Source organism: Salvelinus alpinus, chromosome 2, assembly GCF_045679555.1.
Source record: "Salvelinus alpinus chromosome 2, SLU_Salpinus.1, whole genome shotgun sequence".
NCBI lineage: Eukaryota > Metazoa > Chordata > Actinopteri > Salmoniformes > Salmonidae > Salvelinus > Salvelinus alpinus.
The window spans coordinates 7,138,764-7,166,263 of NC_092087.1; the positions used below are offsets into that span (position 1 = coordinate 7,138,764).

At 39.7% G+C, this 27,500-nt stretch overlaps 2 protein-coding genes across 4 annotated transcripts in view; one reads left to right on the top strand and one right to left on the bottom strand.

Annotated features, from left to right (window-relative positions):
- LOC139553244 (dedicator of cytokinesis protein 3-like) overlaps positions 1–27,500 on the bottom strand; it is a 373,967-nt gene that overhangs the window by 213,039 nt on the left and 133,428 nt on the right. Inside the window, exon 5 of the mRNA XM_071365370.1 lies at positions 26,784–26,839. Coding sequence (XP_071221471.1) covers positions 26,784–26,839 — 56 coding nt within the window. The remainder of the gene's footprint in view (positions 1–26,783; positions 26,840–27,500) is intronic.
- On the top strand, positions 3,424–7,176 carry LOC139553232 (putative nuclease HARBI1). 3 transcript variants are annotated; one of them, XR_011670622.1, is made up of 8 exons: positions 3,424–4,190; positions 4,278–4,454; positions 4,545–4,606; positions 4,689–4,775; positions 4,863–5,146; positions 5,226–5,914; positions 5,984–6,307; positions 6,402–7,176. XR_011670622.1 is itself a non-coding variant. In XM_071365351.1 (8 exons), exons 6-8 carry the CDS (start codon positions 5,846–5,848, stop codon positions 6,770–6,772), a joined length of 552 nt encoding a protein of 183 aa, XP_071221452.1. In that variant the 5' UTR covers positions 3,424–4,190; positions 4,278–4,454; positions 4,545–4,606; positions 4,689–4,775; positions 4,863–5,146; positions 5,226–5,845; the 3' UTR covers positions 6,773–7,176. The 3 variants fall into 3 exon arrangements, 1 of the variants encoding a protein (XP_071221452.1); XR_011670619.1 differs by having other exon boundaries at positions 5,226–5,261; positions 5,360–6,307; XM_071365351.1 differs by having other exon boundaries at positions 6,196–6,307.

A 27,500-nucleotide genomic window follows, 5' to 3' on the forward strand; every position in this document is an offset into this window, starting at 1 on the left:
CTCTGTTGAGATCATTTCCTTTTGAATTTCTAGCCAAATGTAAAATGTTCCTGTTTTGATTAATTTAACGGAGTGAGTTAGGTCTGCTGTATATCAAATTAGCATACCCCCTGAGTCTCTTCTCTGTTTCACACCTGGTAGTGTTGGTGGATGGGACTACCAGCTCTCTGTAACCTAGAGGGCAACCAGTGGGTCCGTCTCCTCTATACCATGTTTCTTGTAGGATAACAATGTCTGTATTTCTGATTTGTTTGATGAAGTCCAGGTTCCTGCTCTTTAGGCCAAAGACAGATGACCTCAGGCCTTGGATATTCCAGGATGATATAGTGAAGGCTTTGTGTTCCATAGAGTGTCTATTGTTGTTGGTCGTGTGGTTTGGCCTCAGGTCAGTAAGTGTGAGCAGAGCCTGCTGAGCATCTGGTACATGCCATTGACTTGGGCTAGTGTAAGAGTGGGGGTTGGGCCTGTTTGCCCGCTCACGACCTGGGCGTGTGTGTGACTTCCATGTTGAGGCCCTCTTTGTGGGAGTGGGGGGCATGGGGTGGGCAGGAGAGGCATAGGTCTGATCTGAGGGGGCCTAAATGGGGTATGGACATGATTGACTTGGGGGGGGGGGGGTTGATTGGTTGGGGTGGGGGTGTGTATGTGGCTGGTGGTTTTGTGGTCTGGATGTAGGTCCTCTCAGCGCGGGTCCTCTATGTGTAGGTTCAGGGGGGGTCCCGCAGGTCTGGGAGGGTGTCTCGCTGGTCTGGGCGGGGTGTCTATTGATCTGCTGCTCCTGTGTGAGGTGTACAGGAGCGTTTGAGAGCGATGTTCTTTAGGGTCCGGGCGAAGGTGGGCACTGCTGCCTTGTATAGGTGGACCTGGTCATAGAGGCTGTTCAAGTCCAGGGTGGAGTGGTGGGCCAGGAAAACATTTGGTTTTGAGGCACAGTCACGGGAAATACTTGTGTTTACCCGCTGTATGGTAGCAGGGTGGAAGTATTTTTGTGGTAGCAGGGTGGAGATAACCACTTGTGCGTTGGGGAAAGTAGAAGAAGCTTTTTCAATCACTCCCTTCAGTGCTGTGGCCACCCTTTCCTGCTGTGTTCTCAGGTGGTTTGTGCCTGTGTGTATAATCATGTGGCTGGGTGACCCTAGTTGGTCCTCAGACAGAAGGTCTAGGGCACGCTGGGTCTTTGGACGCCAGAGTTTAGTTTATTTTCTTGTATATATTTACCATTTGAGTCCATAAGGAGAACAATCTGTGTCTTGTGTATGTCCTCAATGGGTGTGGGGGGGGGGGGGTTGTCAGGAGGGCTATCAGGGTGGCTGACAGGGGGTGTAGTGGGGTTGCCAGGTTGCAGCTGTGCGTGTAAAGTCGTCTGAATCCTGAATCCTGAATAATCAACACGAGGTGTAGGCGCAAAGCTCATTTCACAGACAATCACTGGTACGGCTGATTAGCTGTCTTAAGTCAGATATCGAGAAAAGTGAATCTAAGAGGGACATTATTATTATTTTTTTAAAGGATGGATGGGCAAAACTAAGTTTGTTAATTTGTGTTTTTAAACAGTTTCTAGATGCGAAGAAGCTGGGTGTTCCATGATGTCATATCCTGTGTTTAATCGATTGGTTGCTTACTGTGTAATCTGCATTGCCATTGGCTAGTTATGACTGGTTAATCACTTTGTTTTTGTAAATGAGGTCCAATATTACTCTTCTCAAATCACCGTAGTGGGGTATTCTGTACAATATTAGACAGTGGTCATGAGAAACCCCACAGTGGTCATGAGAAACCCCACAGTGGTCATGAGAAACCCCACAGCTACTCTCATCACCCCAATGGCAAAAATGTTATTTTAGACATAAAATGTACTATGCATTATGTGGGTTGAATGCTGTAACAACACAGAATAACACAATACAAACCCCATGATGGTAGTTGACTGTCCATTACTTCTTATTACTTATTAACCATCATTTATTCACATCACTTTACTAAAATATTTCAGTTGTGTATTTTACATTCGTTTTATTTGATGACTTTAATTATTTCATTCAAAGTCGTCATCTCATCTCTATAGAGCTGCTGTCTGACAACATCACTATTTTTGTAGTTCTTCAAAGTAAATAAGGCCTACTTTTATGACTGCTACATTTATGACCAACTGTCAATCACATAGATCATGTATTTTCAGGTAGAGAAACCTCACGAAGCAACAGCTGCTCTCTATCCCTCTCCATCGCGCCTTATTCTGTCTCTTCTCTCCGTCTCCATGTCTGCACCACGCAGACTGGACAAGTAGGCGCGCAATGGATTATGGTCATTGTAGTTAATTACCACATTTTCTGCATCAAACTATGGAGAATATTGGCCTGGTGGAAACTTCAATTCCCTAATATTTCACACAGTTCGGGCTTGATCTAATTTATCTCTAGAGATAATTGTGGCCCTGGCGGCACAAAATCAAAGTCGGACTGCATGGAGATGCGTGGGGACATGGTCATGACGGGTGGCCGTATTGTGGGTGTTTCAGGAATAAGGTGTACATTTGACCTCCATTATCTAGGATGTGACAATGGTAAATAAATCTCTCAATTTTTGCTCATTTTTTGTGCGGTCTTGCAGGCCTTCTCATGCAGCTGCAACTGCAAGTGCATTTGTAAATCATGACCCATCTTGAGTTGGGCTCTGGGATGGTGCAATTGTTGAGAAAGTGAGCTTATGGTTGTGTGGGGGTAAGGGCTGAGTGTGTGTGGGTGTATGTGTGTATCCCACAACTGTTGCGAAGGAAGAAGTAAAAGATGTTAGGGACAATAGAGGATGATCCACAGATATATATAATACAAATCGAGGTGAGGGCAATGGAAATGCATATGGCAATTGATCTACTTCAATTCGGTAAATGGCACTGTATGCTCTTTTCAAAGAATGGATCCCAGTCGGTTCAGGGCTATGGGATACAGGGGGTCGAGGGTGGTCTGCCGGGCATTGGGATGACAAGCCATCTCGAGATGAGGCCTTTTAGCGGGTGGAATAGTAGGGACCAATTGGAGGTTTACTTAGTAGAAATGCAAATATCATGGTACAACTATATAGACACTCAATCATTATGTTACTTTTTAATAGTACGTTTACAAAAATATATTCTGATTAAAAGAATGAAAGGTGTGTCTCATTATGGTAAGTGGTGAAATAAGTATAGCCAGTTACAATTGTAATGGCTTAGCAGATAATAAGAAAAGACGATCAGTATTTACCTGGCTAAAAGAGAAGGATTATAATATCTATTGTTTACAGGAAACCCATTCAACAGTTTTAGATGAAGTTTTGTGGAAAAAGAACTGGGGGGGCAAAATATATTTCTCCCATGGGCAAAGAAATTCAAAAGGGGTGATGGTTTTAATTAACAATAATTTTGATCCAAATGTGCAAATTGTCCAAACAGGGGCCTGTTGCACAAAAGTAGAATTAAGACATCCGGGATAAATGACTCAGCTGAGCTCAATGAAGCCAAAACATGTGCGTCCAGGCTTAATTGGTTGCACAAAGACCAAGCCAGGATGAGCAGACACGGATTCATTAAGCCAGGTGAAACCAATCCTGGATAGGTGCGCGCTCACGGCTCACTCAAATAGACCCCGCCACAGATCACAGATTAACTGATTTACCATGGCAACTAGAGCCGCGTACTTTTCCCCGTCGGAAGCACAAATCCTCATGGAGGCATACGAGGAGGTAAAAGATATAATTAAGAAGAAAGGCAACACCGCCACAGTGATAAAGCAAAGAGAAAAAGCGTGGCAAAGTATTGCAGACCGCCTGAATGCGTAAGTAGTGCACAATTACACACTCACCGCTCCGCTGAAACATCACAATTACAATTCAAATATTTAATTCACATCTCCAAAAATGCAGTTGTACTGTAATTATGAAACGGTTAAATTTTTAATTGAAATGCACTGCAGATATGAGTGAAATTGTGTAAAGTAACTCCATCACACTGTATAAAGCTATGATAAATTTTTTGATATTTTTACTGAAAACAAGACAAAAATACCAAGTAATTTTTTGCAGTGTGACTCCATTAAATGTGTGTGTGTGTGTGTGTGTGTGTGTGTGTGTGTGTGTGTGTAGATTAAACATGAACGGGCCAAAACGGACATGGCAGCAGGTCAAAATCAAATACAAGAACATTCTGCAGAATGGTATGGTCCCTGACTAATATTTAACAAAGCACAAGCATATATTGTACCCAGAAGGTGCCTGCTCACACATTGTCTGTACTGTTTTAGCAGTGAAAAAGAATACCCACAGACAAGGCACGGGTGGTGGGTCACCAAAGGCTGACCTTACCCCAGCAGAGGACATGGCCTTGGAGCTAAATAAAGGCAGGCCCGTCTTAGAGGGGATCCCTGGGGGGAAAGAGACGAGCATAGGTTCCTCCCAAGATGCCACCCGCTTCATTCAAGGTATGTCCTTCCATCTCTACATGGGATACAACCACATTCATATTGAATCAATTTGGACTGTCTGACTTTGGTTTACCTATTGCCTTGCAGTGTCTGGCAGCACTGTGTTCCTGTTAGAGCCACCAGCACAAGCACCAGACGATGCTGATCCAGTGAGTACTCCATCAAAGGCATACTGTAGGCCTGGCATGTCTTGTCTACTAGCTTCAATATGAATCCGATTAAATGTGATAGGGTGAAGGCCCCAGTGCAGCAGCAACAGCACATGATGGAGACGATGATGAGGAGGAGACCATCTCTCTGGATTCCAGAAGGCATGAGGTATCATGTTAAGACTGTGAAAGTACTATTTACTCTACAATGGTGAGGAGTCCTCATCAAAATCAAAAAATCTAATTTCTTTTACAGGACCCAGATGCTATACAGTGGGAAAACCTGCCTGGCAACATAGTGCGTATTAATAAAAGGACACCACATCCTGCCAAATTCCAGCTGCGCTAATTGTATTGTGTTCACAGAGCTCACAAGCTATCAGAAAGTTGTATGGCAACCACCTCCGGCGCCAAATAGAACTGGCAGACATAGACATTCAGTACAAGAAGAAAAAGATGGAAAATCTTGCACTGGAGTCCGAAATAAAAAAGAGGACAATTAGGAAACTGGACCTTGAAATAAAAAAACTTGAGAGGGAGGTGAGATATGCCTTCAATGTACACTGTATGCTAACTGTAACACAAATGTATTAATCATTATTTTTCTTTCCTCCCCCAGCTCCAAGAAGATGACACAGCTCAAAATAAAAATTAGGTATATTCTCGTAAAGTCAAGTGAGCCATGACATATGAGCTCTTATTGTGAGCACACAGGACGGTGGCATCTTTCTAAGGTTTTTTTTATTTTCCCAGCAATCAGTACAACCAAGTCATCGTTATAAGGCATCGCCCTCTTTTGCCCACCCCCCCAGCACCAGGTGTGGCCACTAGCCTATATGAAGGCCCAAAATTGTGTGTTCCTTTCTGCTCTGACAATGGCATGCCCATTCGTGCGAGATGTGGTGGATGAAGAAGCACTTGTGCTGAGGAGAGCCTTCAGGCGAGAAAGGGTCTTCAGGGACCGGTTGGACCCACTGGCCTTCCCTGATGACCATCTATATGAAAGATACAGGTTTTCTGCAGATGGCATCAGGTATCTATGCAGACTACTGGGTCCCAGGATTAAGCACCGCACTGCACGGAGCCATGCACTGAGTGTGGAGCAAATGGTTTGTGTGGCCTTGCGCTTTTTTGCTAGTGGAGCCTTCCTGTACTCAGTGGGGGATGCAGAACAGCTGAACAAGGCCACAATTTGCCGCACAATAAGGAGTGTGTGTCTGGCTATCAAAGCATTAGCAGATGTCTTCATCTCCTTCCCTGGCCACAGAAGACTCTGTGACATCAAAGAGGAGTTCTATAGGATTGCAGGTAAGAGGATCTACAAATTACAGGACAACTGTTAACACATAGTAGGATACTCATTACTTTGTGTGACAGGTTTCCCCAATGTCATTGGTGCAGTGGACTGCACACACATAAGGATAAAAGCCCCCTCAGGTGCCCATGAGGCCGATTTTGTGAATAGGAAATCCTTTCACAGCATTAATGTTCAGGTGAACATAACTTTTTGATATTGTACATTGACGAACACTCTGCATTGCCAGTGATGTGCATTGATTGGTGTAATATTCCTCATCTTATGATTTCAGATGGTCTGCAATGCTGACTGTGTGATCAGCAATGTTGTGGCAAAATGGCCTGGCTCAGTCCATGACTCCAGAATCTTTCGGGCCTCTGAAATCTATCAGTGCCTATCACAAGGTAAGCCACACAACCCCTATTTATAACCATCATGGCTGTGTCAAGAATATCACTGTGTTTATGAGGTAGTAATGATGAGATTTTGTGTTGACAGGTGAATTCTCTGGTGTGTTGCTGGGAGACAGGGGGTATGGCTGCCAGCCTTTTCTCCTGACACCTTTCACAGACCCCCAGGAAGCACAGCAGGCCTACAACCATGCCCATGCCAGGACCAGGGCCAGAGTTAAAATGACCTTTGGCCTCCTGAAGGCACGCTTTCACTGCCTTCACAAATTAAGGGTCAGCCCTGTTAGGGCATGTGATATTACTGTGGCTTGTGCTGTCCTCCACAATGTGGCCTGCCTGAGGAAGGAGAGGGCCCCCAGAGTGCCACCAGCCATGGACTGGGACAATCCGGCAATCTTCCCTGATGACGACAGTGGTCGGCTGCTGAGGGACCAATATGTGTTGAATTATTTTAGTTAGTATGTGTGCTTTCAATTTTGGTTAAATATGTCCTGCGGTGGCAGAGGAATTTGGGTTTTTTTGGGTTCGTTTTTTGACGAATTTGGCCTCTTATGATGTTTGTGCGGTATACTGTGTGTAATACAAGGCTGCAGGGAGGCTACTGCATCCATTCATTTGTCTGTTCAGTTGATGTGTATGGATTTGTCCTGCATTTATTTTAGTGTGCAGACATGCAGGGTGTGTTATATACAGACCTTTGAATGTGTATGTATCATTTTGTATAATATGCTTGGATTCTGTGCTTTCCATCTTGTAGAGTCACTGTGACTTCAGTTTCGAAAGGAGCTGATGGTTTACCTGCTTTGTTTTGTCCTTATTCAATAAAGGAACATAATGTTACACATTGTGTTTTTATATTCATATGGAATGTGTATTTGTTTATATGACAGAGTACTAGGGCCACACTGAAGAAAAAGGATAAAGTCATAAATTTATGAGGCTGGTTCTTTCTGCAGAAAAGCTACATATTGTTTTTACAGTTTTGATACTTATGACAATGTGATACTTAATATTCTGGCACATCAGCATGTCTTTGTTTATGAAACCATACTGAAGTACAATTTCACGAAATGCCCCACATCTGTCATTTTAACAACTGTCCTCCTTTAAAACAACTGGTTACAATATTATGACTTGTGTTTTTTTCCCCTCTGTGGCCCTAATATTCTATCATTTTATATATAGCCTTATAGTCTATGGGAAACTGTAAATTATCTAATGATAGCAACATCATCTAAAAATCATTTTTTATCCCAAATCATTGAAATTAATGATCACAAACGTTTAAATAATAACAGTGGGTCTAGTTATATGTGATAACAATGTATAGTGAGCAGTGAAATAACTATTGGTTTCCATTTGTGGTGACTGCTGACTGACATTAGGGATGAGATTAAATAGATCCTGGAATTTAGCCTGGTCTGGAGCAGGCTAGCTCCACAGAATAAATCTCCATGGTAATTTATACCATAACATATCCTCCTGCCCCCTATCCATCTTTAGTGCAACCGGATTACGGATCAATTGAGCCAGGATCACCAAGATATCCTGGCTTAATCCCTTATCCTAGTTTTGTGCAACAGGCCCCAGATCCTCAAGGTAGATGGATTATTTTAAATATGTTATTGGACAATAAACAAATATGGCTTGTTAACCTATACGGTCCGAATAATGATGATCCAAGCTTCTTTGAAAATATATATAAGAATTTATCAACTCTACAAGCAACACTAGACTCTATTATTATAGTGGGAGATTTTAATACGGTCTTAAATACCTCTATAGACCGGAAAGGAAATCACACTACAAACTATCACCCTCAGGCACTTAAGGAAATCATGAATGTCGTGGATATATTGGAATTAGTGGATATATGGAGACTTAAATACCCTGATTTAGTGAGATATACATGGCGGAGGCTGAATCAAGCTAGTCGTCTTGACTACTTTCTTATACCATTCTCTCTGGCACCAAAAGTTTAAAAAGTGTTGATAGGGGACAGAATGCGGTCGGATCATCACATAATTGGCATATATATTTCTCTTACAGAATTTCCACGTGGGCGAGGATATTGGAAATTTAATCAAAGCCTAGTAGATGATAAATTGTTTAGAACTAGGACAGAAGATTTTATAACTGACTTTTTCAGACATAACATAGGTACAGCAGATCCCCTTATTGTATGGGACACTTTTAAGTGTGCCTTTAGAGGCCATGCAATTCAGTACTCATCTATAAAACAAAGGGAATTTAGATCAAAAGAGTCCATATTAACAAAGGAAATTGAAGGACTAACAGTACAGTTAGATAGCAATAAAAACTGTACCATAGAGGCACAGAATAAGTTAGAGGAAAAACAAAAAGAAATGGAGGAACTTATTCAAGAAAGATCCAGTGTAATATATTATAAAAAATAAAGCGAACTGGATGGAATATGGGGAAAAATGCACCAAATTCTTTTTCAATCTTCAATATAGAAATGCTACCAAAAAAAATTTATTAAAACTTGTTACAAATGATGGAGTCACGCATGATTCACCAAATTATATTTTGAAAGAGGAAGTAAAGTACTTTAAGAATATGTTTTCGTTTCAGGCTCCTCCATCTCCACTAACTGAAACTAATTGTATGGATTTTTTTCCTATTAATAATGTAAAATTAACATCTGTACAGAAAGACTCATGTGAAGGCCAAATTACAGAGGAGGAACTGCTTGATGCAATTGGGGCCTTTAAGGATGGGAAAACTCCAGGGCTGGATGGCATACCAGTGGAAGTATACAAAACTTTTTTTGATATACTCAAAGGACCATTATTAGCTTGTTTTAACCACTCCTATATAAATGGTAGATTATCAGACACGCAACAAGAAGGTCTGATATCGTTATTACTGAAACAGGACCCAAGTGGTATATATAAAGATCCAGTCCAATAAAAAAATTGGAGACCTCTTACACTTCAGTGTTGTGATGCAAAAATCCTAGCAAAATGCTTGGCGCATAGAATAAAAAAAGTTTTGTCAGATATTATTCATCCTAATCAGACAGGTTTTTTACATGGACGATACATTGGAGATAATATAAGGCAAGTACTGGAAACAATAGAACACTATGAAATATCGGGGACACCAGGTCTGGTTTTCATAGCTGATTTTGAAAAGGCTTTTGATAAAGTACGACTGGAGTTTATATATAAATGCCTAGAATATTTCAATTTTGGGGAATCTCTTATAAAATGGGTTAAAATTATGTATAGTAACCCTAGGTGTAAAATAGTAAATAATGGCTACATCTCAGAAAATTTTAAACTATCTAGAGGAGTAAAACAAGGTTGTCCACTATCGGCATATCTATTTATTATTGCCATCGAAATGTTAGCTGTTAAAATTAGATCAAACATTAATATTAATGGATTAGAAATCCGTGGCTTAAAAACTAAGGTGTCATTGTACGCTGATGATTCATGTTTTCTTTTAAAACCACAACTAGAGTCTCTCCACGGCCTCATAGAGGATCTAGATACCTTTGCTATCCTCTCTGGATTAAAACCAAATTATGATAAATGTACCATATTACGTATTGGATCACTAAAAAATACACATTTTATATTGCCATGTAGTTTACCAATTAAATGGTCTGACGGAGATGTGGACATACTCTGTATAAAAATCCCAAAAGAAAGAAATGATCTCACTCCAATAAATTTTTATAGAAAGTTAGCAAAAATAGATAAGATCTTGCTACCATGGAAAGGAAAATACCTGTCTATTTGTGGAAAAATCACCCTGATTAACTCTTTAGTCATATCACAGTTTACCTATTTGCTTATGGTTTTGCCTACACCTAGTGACCTGCTTTTTAAATTATATGAACAAAAAATATTCAATTTTATTTGGAACGGCAAGCCAGATAAAATTAAAAGGGCCTATTTATATAACGAATATGAATTCGGAGGGCAGAAATGATTAAATATTAAAGCATTAGACCTCTCACTAAAGGCATCAGTCATACAAAAGTTATACTTAAATCCAAACTGGTTCTCTAGTAAATTGGTACGAATGTCTCATCCTATGTTCAAGAAGGGCCTTTTTCCCTTTATTCAGATTACACCTGCTCACTTTCGGTTGTTTGAAAAGGAAATAATCTCCAAAATATCCTTATTTTTTAAACAAGCCTTAGAAAGTTGGTTGCAATTTCAGTTTAATCCACCTGAAAGGACGGAACAAATAGTACAACAAATATTGTGGTTAAATTCAAATATAGTAATTGATAAAAAAACTGTATTTATCGAAGAAATGTTTAAAAAAGGTATAATTTTTGTGAATGATATCATAAATAGGACTGGTGGAGTTATGTCACACATGCAGCTAACACAGACATATGGAAATGTCTGCTCTACCCAAAATTACAACCAATTAATTGCAGCATTACCACAAAAATGGAAGAGGCAAGTAGAAGGGGAAAAAAGTAAGGAACTTGTATGTCGGCCCTGTATTAAAGAACATAAATGGTTAAAGAAAAGTGTGATAAATAAAAACATATACCAATTTCATTTAAGGACCAAAAAACTGACAGCTGTGCCATATAAATTGCAAAATAGTTGGGAAGAGATTTTCGATGTACCCATTCCATGGCACATGGTTTATGAATTGATACGCAAAACAACGCCGGATTCAAAACTTCACATTTTTCAATTTAAATTACTGTACAAAATTCTTGCAACCAATAGAATGTTATATATATGGGGTATACAATCTTCCCAGCTCTGCAGATTCTGTTGTGAGGAGGCAGAGTCATTAGATCATTTATTTTGGTATTGTCCATATGTAGCTCGTTTTTGGTCACAGGTCCAGGAATGGCTGAAGAATTGCAACATTTGCCTAGAACTAACGTTACAGATAGCAATACTGGGGGATTTGAAAAGCCATAGTCAATCAATCAATAATATAATAATTATTTTAGCAAAAATGTTTATTTTTAATTTACAATCTGTAGAAGCTATGAGAATAGGAAGGTTCAAATCTTTTGTGAAGCATCACAGCACAGTTGAAAAATATATGGCAAATAAAAATCCGAAATGGATGATGTTGGAAGATAGATGGGAAGGGTTGAGTGGAACTGAAGGGTGGGACTAATAACAAGATAAACAATGTAGGGCATACGGGATCTGTGAAATGTGTATAGGTGCGGAGCTTTTGTGAAATAGCACAGTTACAAGTGGAAATAAAATTGGATGGACAACAGAAATAGAGGAAGGACTAAGAACAAACAAGAGAGAACTATTATAAAGTAGACTGTGTCTGTAAAATAGGTATAAGATGTATAAATTGAAGGTAAAAGCAGAAGTGTTTATTAGTTTACTCCAATTGGGGGAGCGGTGGTAGGGTTGCGGGGAATAATAATAAAGGTATATTCTTTAAAAAAGTATGTATGTCTATATAGGTATGTGTATGTATATATGTGTATATGTATGCATGCGTGTATGGATATATATATTTACCCCAAAAAATATGGGGGATTGGAAATGATGCAGACAATTACATTGGAAGCAACATTCTTTCCGCAATATTAAGCTGATCCACCCCTAGAAAAAAAAAAAAAAATTATATATATATATATAATAATAATAAAAAAATAAAGTAATAATAATTTATCTCTAGAGAAACTGTGCATTGCGCACACAGAAAAAACACATTCAAATAATTGAACTGAGGTCGGTAAATTGGTTGTTTAAAAAACGAAAACATAACCAAAATGATATATGTCACTTTATCCACCATTCAAGTAAATCAAATCTGGGTTCAGTTAGTATTTGTTTTCTTTCAAACACTTTAGCGATCCTTGCTTGAGCAAGTGTGGCCCAGCGAAACTAAATAGTCCCAAAAATGCAACCTCCACCTATCTGACACCACAAACAGACTCAATAAAATGCAGATCGTTTTTCTGAACTGAAAACAGATATAATTTCCTACTGGATCTCTATAGAATAGCTGTGGGTCATACTGAACCCATTGTATCACATATCAATCATCAGGGCCATGTTCTCATCTCAAATCTAATCTAGGCCTTATATGATATCTATTAGACCAATGCACATTCACATACAACACATACAGATCACTGACTGAGTCGATGATACAATACATATAGATCACTGATTGAGTAGATGATACAATACATATAGATCACTGATTGAGTAGATGATACAATACATATAGATCACTGTGTGAGTGACATATTAAGTACTGTACCGATCCATCAAGTACATTACAGAAAATTGAACTAACTTCTGGAATCAGAGAGACAGTGGAGGAGAAGAGGAAGAGACAGTGGATGAGAGATAGAGGAGGAGAAGAGGTAGAGGAAGAGAGACAGTGGAGGAGAGACAGAGGAAGAGAGACAGAGGAGGAGAGACAGAGGAAGAGAGACAGAGGAGGAGAAGAGGTAGAGGAAGAGAGACAGAGGAGGAGAAGAGGTAGAGAGACAGTGGAGGAGAAGAGGAAGAGAGACAGAGGAAGAGAGACAGAGGAAGAGAGACAGAGAAAGAGAAGAGGAAGAGAGACAGAGGAAGAGAGACAGAGGAAGAGAGACAGAGGAGGAGAAGAGGTAGAGGAAGAGAGACAGAGGAAGAGAGACAGAGGAAGAGAGACAGAGGAAGAGAGACAGAGGAGGAGAAGAGGTAGAGAGACAGAGGAGGAGAAGAGGTAGAGGAAGAGAGACAGTGGAGGAGAGACAGAGGAAGAGAGACAGAGGAGGAGAAGAGGTAGAGGAAGAGAGACAGAGGAGGAGAGACAGAGGAAGAGAGACAGAGGAAGAGAGGAAGAGGAAGAGAGACAGTGGAGGAGAAGAGGAAGAGAGACAGAGGAAGAGAGACAGAGGAAGAGAGACAGAGGAGAAGAGACAGAGGAAGAAAGACAGAGGAGGAGAAGAGGTAGAGGAAGAGAGACAGTGGAGGAGAAGAGGAAGAGGAAGAGAGACAGTGGACGAGAAGAGGAAGAGGACGAGAGACAGTGGAGGAGAAGAGGAAGAGAGACAGAGGAGGAAAAGAGGAAGAGAGGTAGAGGAAGAGAGACAGAGGAGGAGAAGAGGAAGAGAGACAGAGGAGGAAAAGAGGAAGAGAGACAGAGGAGGAGAAGAGGAAGAGAGACAGAGGAGGAGAAGAGGAAGAGGAGGAGAGACAGAGGAGGAGAAGAGGAAGAGAGACAGAGGAGGAGAAGAGGAAGAGAGACAGAGGAGGAGAAGAGGAGGAGAGACAGAGGAGGAGAAGAGGAAGAGAGACATAGGAGGAGAAGAGGAAGAGAGACAGAGGAGGAGAAGAGGTAGATACAGTATACTTCTATATCTCCCTCTCTTTCCCACCCTATCCTGCCCTGCCTCCCTCTCCCTCCCATTCTCTCTACCTCTACTCTCCCCCTCCATCCCTGCCTCCTCTTCTCTCTTCCCTCTCTTCCCTCTCTATCTATCCCTGCCTTTCTCCAAACTCAAATTCGTAAAATGTATTTGTTACGTTACCCATAAAACACAGAATATTGTTAGAATATTAGTGCTGAGTTTCCCCGTATCTTTAAGGATTACAGTTGACCCACAACTAAAAAATGTAGCCCTCATTATTTTAATTACAAGTAGACGGCCAACACTTGGAAAAAATATCTATTACAATTACATTTACATAATGTTTTAAAAGCGTTTATTTTAGTTCATATTAATAGACGTAACAGATGTCTTAATTTGCATAACGGTATTAATTAAATTCACAGAGAGACAAATTAATTGGATTTACAATCCTTTACAATTTCCAAGTACCTCTCCTAAGGGGATATGAAAAAAAGAAAATAAGCATTTTGAGTTTTGTATTCTTGGACTTGGAATCGTATTGGAAAAGGGGCTGGCGTATCGTATTGGAAAAGGGGCTGGCGTATCGTATTGGAAAAGGGGCTGGCGTATCGTATTGGAAAAGGGGCTGGCGTATCGTATTGGAAAAGGGGCTGGCGTATCGTATTGGAAAAGGGGCTGGCGTATCGTATTGGAAAAGGGGCTGGCGTATCGTATTGGAAAAGGGGCTGGCGTATCGTATTGGAAAAGGGGCTGGCGTATCGTATTGGAAAAGGGGCTGGCGTATCGTATTGGAAAAGGGGCTGGCGTATCGTATTGGAAAAGGGGCTGGCGTATCGTATTGGAAAAGGGGCTGGCGTATCGTATTGGAAAAGGGGCTGGCGTATCGTATTGGAAAAGGGGCTGGCGTATCGTATTGGAAAAGGGGCTGGCGTATCGTATTGGAAAAGGGGCTGGCGTATCGTATTGGAAAAGGGGCTGGCATATCGTATTTAAGAATTCAATTTCCAAAACAGTCTTTTGCTGATCTCAATAGAAAATCAGATTTCGAGACAAAAGTTGTTTAAATACTTTTCACTGGAGGGCTGAGACAAAGAAAGAATCGCAGGGACTCTACGAATAAAATATAACCACCAGTAGCAAGAAAATATATTGTATCTTGTCTAGCCTGGTTACAGATAGAGTAAGAAAATATATTGTATCTTGTCTAGCCTGGCTCTAGATAGAGTAAGAAAATATATTGTATCTTGTCTAGCCTGGCCCTAGATAGAGTAAGAAAATATATTGTATCTTGTCTAGCCTGGCCCTTTATAGAGTAAGTAAATATATTGTATCTTGTCTAGCCTGGCTGTAGATATAGTTAGTAAATATATTGTATCTTGTCTAGCCTGGCCCTAGATAGAGTAAGAAAATATATTGTATCTTGTCTAGCCTGGCCCTAGATAGAGTAAGTAAATATATTGTATCTTGTCTAGCCTGGCCCTAGAGCTAGTAAGTAAATATATTGTATCTTGTCTAGCCTGGCCCTAGATAGAGTAAGAAAATATATTGTATCTTGTCTAGCCTGGCCCTTTATAGAGTAAGTAAATATATTGTATCTTGTCTAGCCTGGCTCTAGATATAGTAAATAAATATATTGTATCTTGTCTAGCCTGGCTCTAGATCTAGTAAATAAATATATTGTATCTTGTCTAGCCTGGCTCTAGATCTAGTAAGTAAATATATTGTATCTTGTCTAGCCTGGCTATAGATATAGTAAGTAAATATATTGTATCTTGTCTAGCCTGGCTCTAGATATAGTAAATAAATATATTGTATCTTGTCTAGCCTGGCTGTAGATCTAGTAAGTAAATATATTGTATCTTGTCTAGCCTGGCTCTAGATCTAGTAAGTAAATATATTGTATCTTGTCTAGCCTGGCTCTAGATAGAGTAAGAAAATATATTGTATCTTGTCTAGCCTGGCCCTAGATAGAGTAAATAAATATATTGTATCTTGTCTAGCCTGGCTCTAGATAGAGTAAGTAAATATATTGTATCTTGTCTAGCCTGGCTCTAGATATAGTAAGTAAATATATTGTATCTTGTCTAGCCTGGCTGTAGATCTAGTAAGTAAATATATTGTATCTTGTCTAGCCTGGCTGTAGATCTAGTAAGTAAATATATTGTATCTTGTCTAGCCTGGCCCTAGATAGAGTAAGAAAATATATTGTATCTTGTCTAGCCTGGCTCTAGATATAGTAAGTAAATATATTGTATCTTGTCTAGCCTGGCTGTAGATCTAGTAAGTAAATATATTGTATCTTGTCTAGCCTGGCTGTAGATCTAGTAAGTAAATATATTGTATATTGTCTAGCCTGGCCCTAGATAGAGTAAGAAAATATATTGTATCTTGTCTAGCCTGGCCCTAGATATAGTAAGTAAATATATTGTATCTTGTCTAGCCTGGCCCTAGATAGAGTAAGTAAATATATTGTATCTTGTCTAGCCTGGCCCTAGACAGAGTAAGAAAATATATTGTATCTTGTCTAGCCTGGCCCTTTATAGAGTAAGTAAATATATTGTATCTTGTCTAGCCTGGCTGTAGATCTAGTAAGTAAATATATTGTATATTGTCTAGCCTGGCCCTAGATAGAGTAAGAAAATATATTGTATCTTGTCTAGCCTGGCCCTAGATATAGTAAGTAAATATATTGTATCTTGTCTAGCCTGGCCCTAGATAGAGTAAGTAAATATATTGTATCTTGTCTAGCCTGGCCCTAGACAGAGTAAGAAAATATATTGTATCTTGTCTAGCCTGGCCCTTTATAGAGTAAGTAAATATATTGTATCTTGTCTAGCCTGGCTGTAGATCTAGTAAGTAAATATATTGTATCTTGTCTAGCCTGGCTCTAGATATAGTAAATAAATATATTGTATCTTGTCTAGCCTGGCTCTAGATCTAGTAAATAAATATATTGTATCTTGTCTAGCCTGGCTCTAGATCTAGTAAGTAAATATATTGTATCTTGTCTAGCCTGGCTCTAGATATAGTAAGTAAATATATTGTATCTTGTCTAGCCTGGCTCTAGATATAGTAAATAAATATATTGTATCTTGTCTAGCCTGGCTGTAGATCTAGTAAGTAAATATATTGTATCTTGTCTAGCCTGGCTCTAGATCTAGTAAGTAAATATATTGTATCTTGTCTAGCCTGGCTCTAGATAGAGTAAGAAAATATATTGTATCTTGTCTAGCCTGGCCCTAGATAGAGTAAATAAAAATATTGTATCTTGTCTAGCCTGGCTCTAGATAGAGTAAGTAAATATATTGTATCTTGTCTAGCCTGGCTCTAGATATAGTAAGTAAATATATTGTATCTTGTCTAGCCTGGCTGTAGATCTAGTAAGTAAATATATTGTATCTTGTCTAGCCTGGCTGTAGATCTAGTAAGTAAATATATTGTATCTTGTCTAGCCTGGCCCTAGATAGAGTAAGAAAATATATTGTATCTTGTCTAGCCTGGCTGTAGATCTAGTAAGTAAATATATTGTATCTTGTCTAGCCTGGCTCTAGATAGAGTAAGTAAATATATTGTATCTTGTCTAGCCTGGCTCTAGATAGAGTAAGTAAATATATTGTATCTTGTCTAGCCTGGCTCTAGATATAGTAAGTAAATATATTGTATCTTGTCTAGCCTGGCTCTAGATAGAGTAAGTAAATATATTGTATCTTGTCTAGCCTGGCCCTAGATAGAGTAAGTAAATATATTGTATCTTGTCTAGCCTGGCTGTAGATCTAGTAAGTAAATATATTGTATCTTGTCTAGCCTGGCTCTAGATAGAGTAAGTAAATATATTGTATCTTGTCTAGCCTGGCTCTAGATCTAGTAAGTAAATATATTGTATCTTGTCTAGCCTGGCTCTAGATAGAGTAAGTAAATATATTGTATCTTGTCTAGCCTGGCTCTAGATCTAGTAAGTAAATATATTGTATCTTGTCTAGCCTGGCTCTAGATAGAGTAAGTAAATATATTGTATCTTGTCTAGCCTGGCCCTAGAGCTAGTAAGTAAATACATTGTATCTTGTCTAGCCTGGCCCTAGATAGAGTAAGAAAATATATTGTATCTTGTCTAGCCTGGCCCTAGAGCTAGTAAGTAAATATATTGTATCTTGTCTAGCCTGGCCCTAGAGCTAGTAAGTAAATATATTGTATCTTGTCTAGCCTGGCTGTAGATCTAGTAAGTAAATATATTGTATCTTGTCTAGCCTGGCTCTAGATAGAGTAAGTAAATATATTGTATCTTGTCTAGCCTGGCTCTAGATCTAGTAAGTAAATATATTGTATCTTGTCTAGCCTGGCTCTAGATAGAGTAAGTAAATATATTGTATCTTGTCTAGCCTGGCCCTAGAGCTAGTAAGTAAATACATTGTATCTTGTCTAGCCTGGCCCTAGATAGAGTAAGAAAATATATTGTATCTTGTCTAGCCTGGCCCTAGAGCTAGTAAGTAAATATATTGTATCTTGTCTAGCCTGGCCCTAGAGCTAGTAAGTAAATATATTGTATCTTGTCTAGCCTGGCTGTAGATCTAGTAAGTAAATATATTGTATCTTGTCTAGCCTGGCTCTAGATAGAGTAAGTAAATATATTGTATCTTGTCTAGCCTGGCTCTAGATCTAGTAAGTAAATATATTGTATCTTGTCTAGCCTGGCTCTAGATAGAGTAAGTAAATATATTGTATCTTGTCTAGCCTGGCCCTAGAGCTAGTAAGTAAATACATTGTATCTTGTCTAGCCTGGCCCTAGATAGAGTAAGAAAATATATTGTATCTTGTCTAGCCTGGCCCTAGAGCTAGTAAGTAAATATATTGTATCTTGTCTAGCCTGGCCCTAGAGCTAGTAAGTAAATATATTGTATCTTGTCTAGCCTGGCCCTAGAGCTAGTAAGTAAATATATTGTATCTTGTCTAGCCTGGCTGTAGATCTAGTAAGTAAATATATTGTATCTTGTCTAGCCTGGCTCTAGATAGAGTAAGTAAATATATTGTATCTTGTCTAGCCTGGCCCTAGATATAGTAAATAAATATATTGTATCTTGTCTAGCCTGGCTCTAGATAGAGTAAGTAAATATATTGTATCTTGTCTAGCCTGGCTGTAGATCTAGTAAGTAAATATATTGTATCTTGTCTAGCCTGGCTCTAGATAGAGTAAGTAAATATATTGTATCTTGTCTAGCCTGGCCCTAGATAGAGTAAGTAAATATATTGTATCTTGTCTAGCCTGGCTGTAGATCTAGTAAGTAAATATATTGTATCTTGTCTAGCCTGGCTCTAGATAGAGTAAGTAAATATATTGTATCTTGTCTAGCCTGGCTCTAGATCTAGTAAGTAAATATATTGTATCTTGTCTAGCCTGGCTCTAGATAGAGTAAGTAAATATATTGTATCTTGTCTAGCCTGGCTCTAGATCTAGTAAGTAAATATATTGTATCTTGTCTAGCCTGGCTCTAGATAGAGTAAGAAAATATATTGTATCTTGTCTAGCCTGGCCCTAGAGCTAGTAAGTAAATATATTGTATCTTGTCTAGCCTGGCCCTAGAGCTAGTAAGTAAATATATTGTATCTTGTCTAGCCTGGCCCTAGAGCTAGTAAGTAAATATATTGTATCTTGTCTAGCCTGGCCCTAGAGCTAGTAAGTAAATATATTGTATCTTGTCTAGCCTGGCTGTAGATCTAGTAAGTAAATATATTGTATCTTGTCTAGCCTGGCTCTAGATAGAGTAAGTAAATATATTGTATCTTGTCTAGCCTGGCCCTAGATATAGTAAATAAATATATTGTATCTTGTCTAGCCTGGCTCTAGATAGAGTAAGTAAATATATTGTATCTTGTCTAGCCTGGCTGTAGATCTAGTAAGTAAATATATTGTATCTTGTCTAGCCTGGCTCTAGATAGAGTAAGTAAATATATTGTATCTTGTCTAGCCTGGCCCTAGATAGAGTAAGTAAATATATTGTATCTTGTCTAGCCTGGCTGTAGATCTAGTAAGTAAATATATTGTATCTTGTCTAGCCTGGCTCTAGATAGAGTAAGTAAATATATTGTATCTTGTCTAGCCTGGCTCTAGATCTAGTAAGTAAATATATTGTATCTTGTCTAGCCTGGCTCTAGATAGAGTAAGTAAATATATTGTATCTTGTCTAGCCTGGCTCTAGATCTAGTAAGTAAATATATTGTATCTTGTCTAGCCTGGCTCTAGATAGAGTAAGTAAATATATTGTATCTTGTCTAGCCTGGCCCTAGAGCTAGTAAGTAAATACATTGTATCTTGTCTAGCCTGGCCCTAGATAGAGTAAGAAAATATATTGTATCTTGTCTAGCCTGGCCCTAGAGCTAGTAAGTAAATATATTGTATCTTGTCTAGCCTGGCCCTAGAGCTAGTAAGTAAATATATTGTATCTTGTCTAGCCTGGCTGTAGATCTAGTAAGTAAATATATTGTATCTTGTCTAGCCTGGCTCTAGATAGAGTAAGTAAATATATTGTATCTTGTCTAGCCTGGCTCTAGATCTAGTAAGTAAATATATTGTATCTTGTCTAGCCTGGCTCTAGATAGAGTAAGTAAATATATTGTATCTTGTCTAGCCTGGCCCTAGAGCTAGTAAGTAAATACATTGTATCTTGTCTAGCCTGGCCCTAGATAGAGTAAGAAAATATATTGTATCTTGTCTAGCCTGGCCCTAGAGCTAGTAAGTAAATATATTGTATCTTGTCTAGCCTGGCCCTAGAGCTAGTAAGTAAATATATTGTATCTTGTCTAGCCTGGCTGTAGATCTAGTAAGTAAATATATTGTATCTTGTCTAGCCTGGCTCTAGATAGAGTAAGTAAATATATTGTATCTTGTCTAGCCTGGCTCTAGATCTAGTAAGTAAATATATTGTATCTTGTCTAGCCTGGCTCTAGATAGAGTAAGTAAATATATTGTATCTTGTCTAGCCTGGCCCTAGAGCTAGTAAGTAAATACATTGTATCTTGTCTAGCCTGGCCCTAGATAGAGTAAGAAAATATATTGTATCTTGTCTAGCCTGGCCCTAGAGCTAGTAAGTAAATATATTGTATCTTGTCTAGCCTGGCCCTAGAGCTAGTAAGTAAATATATTGTATCTTGTCTAGCCTGGCTGTAGATCTAGTAAGTAAATATATTGTATCTTGTCTAGCCTGGCTCTAGATAGAGTAAGTAAATATATTGTATCTTGTCTAGCCTGGCTCTAGATCTAGTAAGTAAATATATTGTATCTTGTCTAGCCTGGCTCTAGATAGAGTAAGTAAATATATTGTATCTTGTCTAGCCTGGCCCTAGAGCTAGTAAGTAAATATATTGTATCTTGTCTAGCCTGGCCCTAGAGCTAGTAAGTAAATATATTGTATCTTGTCTAGCCTGGCCCTAGAGCTAGTAAGTAAATATATTGTATCTTGTCTAGCCTGGCTGTAGATCTAGTAAGTAAATATATTGTATCTTGTCTAGCCTGGCTCTAGATAGAGTAAGTAAATATATTGTATCTTGTCTAGCCTGGCCCTAGATATAGTAAATAAATATATTGTATCTTGTCTAGCCTGGCTCTAGATAGAGTAAGTAAATATATTGTATCTTGTCTAGCCTGGCTGTAGATCTAGTAAGTAAATATATTGTATCTTGTCTAGCCTGGCTCTAGATAGAGTAAGTAAATATATTGTATCTTGTCTAGCCTGGCCCTAGATAGAGTAAGTAAATATATTGTATCTTGTCTAGCCTGGCTGTAGATCTAGTAAGTAAATATATTGTATCTTGTCTAGCCTGGCTCTAGATAGAGTAAGTAAATATATTGTATCTTGTCTAGCCTGGCTCTAGATCTAGTAAGTAAATATATTGTATCTTGTCTAGCCTGGCCCTAGAGCTAGTAAGTAAATATATTGTATCTTGTCTAGCCTGGCTGTAGATCTAGTAAGTAAATATATTGTATCTTGTCTAGCCTGGCTCTAGATAGAGTAAGTAAATATATTGTATCTTGTCTAGCCTGGCTCTAGATCTAGTAAGTAAATATATTGTATCTTGTCTAGCCTGGCTCTAGATAGAGTAAGTAAATATATTGTATCTTGTCTAGCCTGGCCCTAGAGCTAGTAAGTAAATATATTGTATCTTGTCTAGCCTGGCCCTAGAGCTAGTAAGTAAATATATTGTATCTTGTCTAGCCTGGCCCTAGAGCTAGTAAGTAAATATATTGTATCTTGTCTAGCCTGGCTGTAGATCTAGTAAGTAAATATATTGTATCTTGTCTAGCCTGGCTCTAGATAGAGTAAGTAAATATATTGTATCTTGTCTAGCCTGGCCCTAGATATAGTAAATAAATATATTGTATCTTGTCTAGCCTGGCTCTAGATAGAGTAAGTAAATATATTGTATCTTGTCTAGCCTGGCTGTAGATCTAGTAAGTAAATATATTGTATCTTGTCTAGCCTGGCTCTAGATAGAGTAAGTAAATATATTGTATCTTGTCTAGCCTGGCCCTAGATAGAGTAAGTAAATATATTGTATCTTGTCTAGCCTGGCTGTAGATCTAGTAAGTAAATATATTGTATCTTGTCTAGCCTGGCTCTAGATAGAGTAAGTAAATATATTGTATCTTGTCTAGCCTGGCTCTAGATCTAGTAAGTAAATATATTGTATCTTGTCTAGCCTGGCTCTAGATAGAGTAAGTAAATATATTGTATCTTGTCTAGCCTGGCTCTAGATCTAGTAAGTAAATATATTGTATCTTGTCTAGCCTGGCTCTAGATAGAGTAAGTAAATATATTGTATCTTGTCTAGCCTGGCCCTAGAGCTAGTAAGTAAATACATTGTATCTTGTCTAGCCTGGCCCTAGATAGAGTAAGAAAATATATTGTATCTTGTCTAGCCTGGCCCTAGAGCTAGTAAGTAAATATATTGTATCTTGTCTAGCCTGGCCCTAGAGCTAGTAAGTAAATATATTGTATCTTGTCTAGCCTGGCTGTAGATCTAGTAAGTAAATATATTGTATCTTGTCTAGCCTGGCTCTAGATAGAGTAAGTAAATATATTGTATCTTGTCTAGCCTGGCTCTAGATCTAGTAAGTAAATATATTGTATCTTGTCTAGCCTGGCTCTAGATAGAGTAAGTAAATATATTGTATCTTGTCTAGCCTGGCCCTAGAGCTAGTAAGTAAATACATTGTATCTTGTCTAGCCTGGCCCTAGATAGAGTAAGAAAATATATTGTATCTTGTCTAGCCTGGCCCTAGAGCTAGTAAGTAAATATATTGTATCTTGTCTAGCCTGGCCCTAGAGCTAGTAAGTAAATATATTGTATCTTGTCTAGCCTGGCTGTAGATCTAGTAAGTAAATATATTGTATCTTGTCTAGCCTGGCTCTAGATAGAGTAAGTAAATATATTGTATCTTGTCTAGCCTGGCTCTAGATCTAGTAAGTAAATATATTGTATCTTGTCTAGCCTGGCTCTAGATAGAGTAAGTAAATATATTGTATCTTGTCTAGCCTGGCCCTAGAGCTAGTAAGTAAATACATTGTATCTTGTCTAGCCTGGCCCTAGATAGAGTAAGAAAATATATTGTATCTTGTCTAGCCTGGCCCTAGAGCTAGTAAGTAAATATATTGTATCTTGTCTAGCCTGGCCCTAGAGCTAGTAAGTAAATATATTGTATCTTGTCTAGCCTGGCTGTAGATCTAGTAAGTAAATATATTGTATCTTGTCTAGCCTGGCTCTAGATAGAGTAAGTAAATATATTGTATCTTGTCTAGCCTGGCTCTAGATCTAGTAAGTAAATATATTGTATATTGTCTAGCCTGGCTCTAGATAGAGTAAGTAAATATATTGTATCTTGTCTAGCCTGGCCCTAGAGCTAGTAAGTAAATACATTGTATCTTGTCTAGCCTGGCCCTAGATAGAGTAAGAAAATATATTGTATCTTGTCTAGCCTGGCCCTAGAGCTAGTAAGTAAATATATTGTATCTTGTCTAGCCTGGCCCTAGAGCTAGTAAGTAAATATATTGTATCTTGTCTAGCCTGGCCCTAGAGCTAGTAAGTAAATATATTGTATCTTGTCTAGCCTGGCCCTAGAGCTAGTAAGTAAATATATTGTATCTTGTCTAGCCTGGCTGTAGATCTAGTAAGTAAATATATTGTATCTTGTCTAGCCTGGCTGTAGATCTAGTAAGTAAATATATTGTATCTTGTCTAGCCTGGCTCTAGATAGAGTAAGTAAATATATTGTATCTTGTCTAGCCTGGCCCTAGATAGAGTAAGTAAATATATTGTATCTTGTCTAGCCTGGCTGTAGATCTAGTAAGTAAATATATTGTATCTTGTCTAGCCTGGCTCTAGATAGAGTAAGTAAATATATTGTATCTTGTCTAGCCTGGCTCTAGATCTAGTAAGTAAATATATTGTATCTTGTCTAGCCTGGCTCTAGATAGAGTAAGTAAATATATTGTATCTTGTCTAGCCTGGCTCTAGATCTAGTAAGTAAATATATTGTATCTTGTCTAGCCTGGCTCTAGATAGAGTAAGTAAATATATTGTATCTTGTCTAGCCTGGCCCTAGAGCTAGTAAGTAAATACATTGTATCTTGTCTAGCCTGGCCCTAGATAGAGTAAGAAAATATATTGTATCTTGTCTAGCCTGGCCCTAGAGCTAGTAAGTAAATATATTGTATCTTGTCTAGCCTGGCCCTAGAGCTAGTAAGTAAATATATTGTATCTTGTCTAGCCTGGCTGTAGATCTAGTAAGTAAATATATTGTATCTTGTCTAGCCTGGCTCTAGATAGAGTAAGTAAATATATTGTATCTTGTCTAGCCTGGCTCTAGATCTAGTAAGTAAATATATTGTATCTTGTCTAGCCTGGCTCTAGATAGAGTAAGTAAATATATTGTATCTTGTCTAGCCTGGCCCTAGAGCTAGTAAGTAAATACATTGTATCTTGTCTAGCCTGGCCCTAGATAGAGTAAGAAAATATATTGTATCTTGTCTAGCCTGGCCCTAGAGCTAGTAAGTAAATATATTGTATCTTGTCTAGCCTGGCCCTAGAGCTAGTAAGTACATATATTGTATCTTGTCTAGCCTGGCTGTAGATCTAGTAAGTAAATATATTGTATCTTGTCTAGCCTGGCTCTAGATAGAGTAAGTAAATATATTGTATCTTGTCTAGCCTGGCTCTAGATCTAGTAAGTAAATATATTGTATCTTGTCTAGCCTGGCTCTAGATAGAGTAAGTAAATATATTGTATCTTGTCTAGCCTGGCCCTAGAGCTAGTAAGTAAATACATTGTATCTTGTCTAGCCTGGCCCTAGATAGAGTAAGCAAATATATTGTATCTTGTCTAGCCTGGCCCTAGAGCTAGTAAGTAAATATATTGTATCTTGTCTAGCCTGGCCCTAGAGCTAGTAAGTAAATATATTGTATCTTGTCTAGCCTGGCCCTAGAGCTAGTAAGTAAATATATTGTATCTTGTCTAGCCGGGCTCTCGATTTATCTCCGACAACTCTTATGGTCATTGTTACAGATGCACATCTTAATTTGACCCTGCTTCTCACAGAAGGAAAATAATCCTGCAGCAATAGCAAATGTGAATTATTATGTGGACAGCTGTAGATTCCCTGTACCACCATGCTAGATAACTGTTAACTAGACACTGTACATGTAGATGTAGCACAAAGTAAGAACATCTGCAGACAGACAGAGTAGAGCACAGGGCCAGCAAGATAGCAGAGGGAGGAGGGAGGTATGAGAGGAGGAGAGAGGGATGAGAGGAGAGAGGAGAGAAGGAGAGAGGGATGAGATGAGAGGAGAGGAGGGGAGAAGGATGAGAGGAGGGGAGAGGGATGAGAGGAGGGGAGAGGGAGGAGAGAGGGATGAGAGGAAGAGAGAAGGATGAGAGGAGGAGAGAGGGAGGAGAGAGGGATGAGAGGAGGAGAGAGGGAGGAAAGGAGGAGAGGAGAGGAGGAGAGAGGGATGAAAGGAGGAGAGAGAGGAGAGGAGGAGAGAGAGATGAGAGAGGGAGGAGAGGAGGAGAGAGGGATGAGCGGATGAGGGAGGGATGAGAGGTGGAGGGAGGGATGAGAGGAGGGGGAGGAGAGAGGGATGAGATGAGGAGAGAGGGATGAGAGGAGGGATGAGAGGAGGAGAGGGATGAGAGGAGGAGAGAGGGATGAGAGGAGGAGAGATGGAGGAGAGGAGGAGAGGAGATGAGGAGAGAGGGAGGAAAGGAGGAGAGAGAGGGGAGGAGGAGAGAGAGATGAGAAGAGATGAGAGAGGGAGGGAGGAGAGGAGGAGAGAGGGATGAGAGGATGAGGGAGGGATGAGAGGTGGAGGGAGGGATGAGAGGAGGGGGAGGAGAGAGGGATGAGATGAGGAGAGAGGGATGAGAGGAGGGATGAGAGGAGGAGAGAGGGATGAGAGGAGGAGAGAGGGAGGAGAGAGGGATGAGAGGAGGAGAGAGGGAGGAGAGGAGGAGAGGAGATGAGGAGAGAGGGAGGAAAGGAGGAGAGAGAGGGGAGGAGGAGAGAGAGATGAGAGAGGGAGGAGATGAGGAGAGAGGGCGGAGAGGAGAGGAGAGGGAGGAAAGGAAGAGAGAGAGAGAGAGAGAGAGAGAGAGAGAGAGAGAGAGAGAGAGAGAGAGAAAGAGGAGAAGAGGAGAGAGGGATGAGAGGAGGAGGGAGGGATGAGAGGTGTGGGGAAAAGATGAGTAATAAGGGAGGCAGAGATGAATGAATAATATGCCTGTTCTTCACAGCATCTCGCCTCTTCCCTCCATCCCTCTTTTCTCCTCATCCCTTTCTCTCCTCATCTCTCACTCCTCTCCCCTCCTCTCTCCTCCATCCCTCTTCTCCACTCCCTACCTCTCTCCTCTCCCCACCTCTCTCCTCCATCCCTCTCTCCTCTCCCATCCTGTCCTCATCCCTCTCTCCTCTCCCCTCCTCTCTCCTCCATCCCTCTCTCTCTCCCCTCCTCTCCCCTCCATCCCTTTCTCCTCTCCTCTCTCCTCCATCCCTCTCTCCTCTCCTCTCCCCTCCCCTCGCCACAATCCCTCTTCCATTTCTCCTCTCATCAGAGAAAACAGTTTGTTATAATTGATGTAGGGGTTCTTACCCTCTGTTGGTTACCATGGCCTTCTTCAAGTGGACGTAGCTGGTTGGGAAGATCCCCTGGGAAAAGAAAAGAGAAAATCACACCTATTAACTAACACTCAACACCACGCTACTGCTGAGACAGAGAGGAAGACGAGAGGGAAACAGACAGAGAGAGAGAGGGGATGAGAGAGAGAGAGAGAGAAAGAGGCAGAGAGAGAGAGGCAGAGAGAGAGGGGCAGAGAGAGAGAGAGAGATATATAGAGAGAGAGGGAGAGAGAGAGAGAGAGAGAGAGAGAGAGAGAGAGAGAGAGAGAGAGAGAGAGAGAGAGAGAGAGAGGGGGGGGGGGGTGAGAGAGTGAGAGAGAAAGGGGGTGAGCGAGAGCGAGAGAGAGAGAGCCAGGGGGTGAGAGAGAGAGAGAGAGAAAGGGGGTGAGAGAGAGCGAGAGAGCGAGAGAGAGAGACAGAGAAAGGGGGTGAGAGAGCGAGAGAGCGAGAGAGCGACAGGGGGTGAGAGAGAGAGAGAGAGAGAGAGAAAGGGGGTGCCAGCTAGTTTGGCCTCTTGATTCAGTAATCACAGACAGTCAGTCTAGACAGTCAGTTTGGCCTCTTGATTCAGTAATCACAGTCTAACCAGTTAGTTTGGCCTCGTGATTCAGTAATCACAGTCTAACCAGTTAGTTTGGCCTCTTGATTCAGTAATCACAGTCTAACCAGTTAGTTTGGCCTCTTGATTCAG

What these genes read in the sequence shown, in the direction of transcription:
- LOC139553232 (XM_071365351.1), top strand. Translation starts at nt 5,846, where the DNA reads ATGTCTTCATCTCCTTCCCTGGCCACAGAAGACTCTGTGACATCAAAG. An exon ending in GGAGTTCTATAGGATTGCAG is followed by an intron (nt 5,915 to 6,195) that starts GTAAGAGGATCT and finishes TTATGATTTCAG; the next exon opens with ATGGTCTGCAATGCTGACTG. An exon ending in CTATCAGTGCCTATCACAAG is followed by an intron (nt 6,308 to 6,401) that starts GTAAGCCACACA and finishes TTGTGTTGACAG; the next exon opens with GTGAATTCTCTGGTGTGTTG.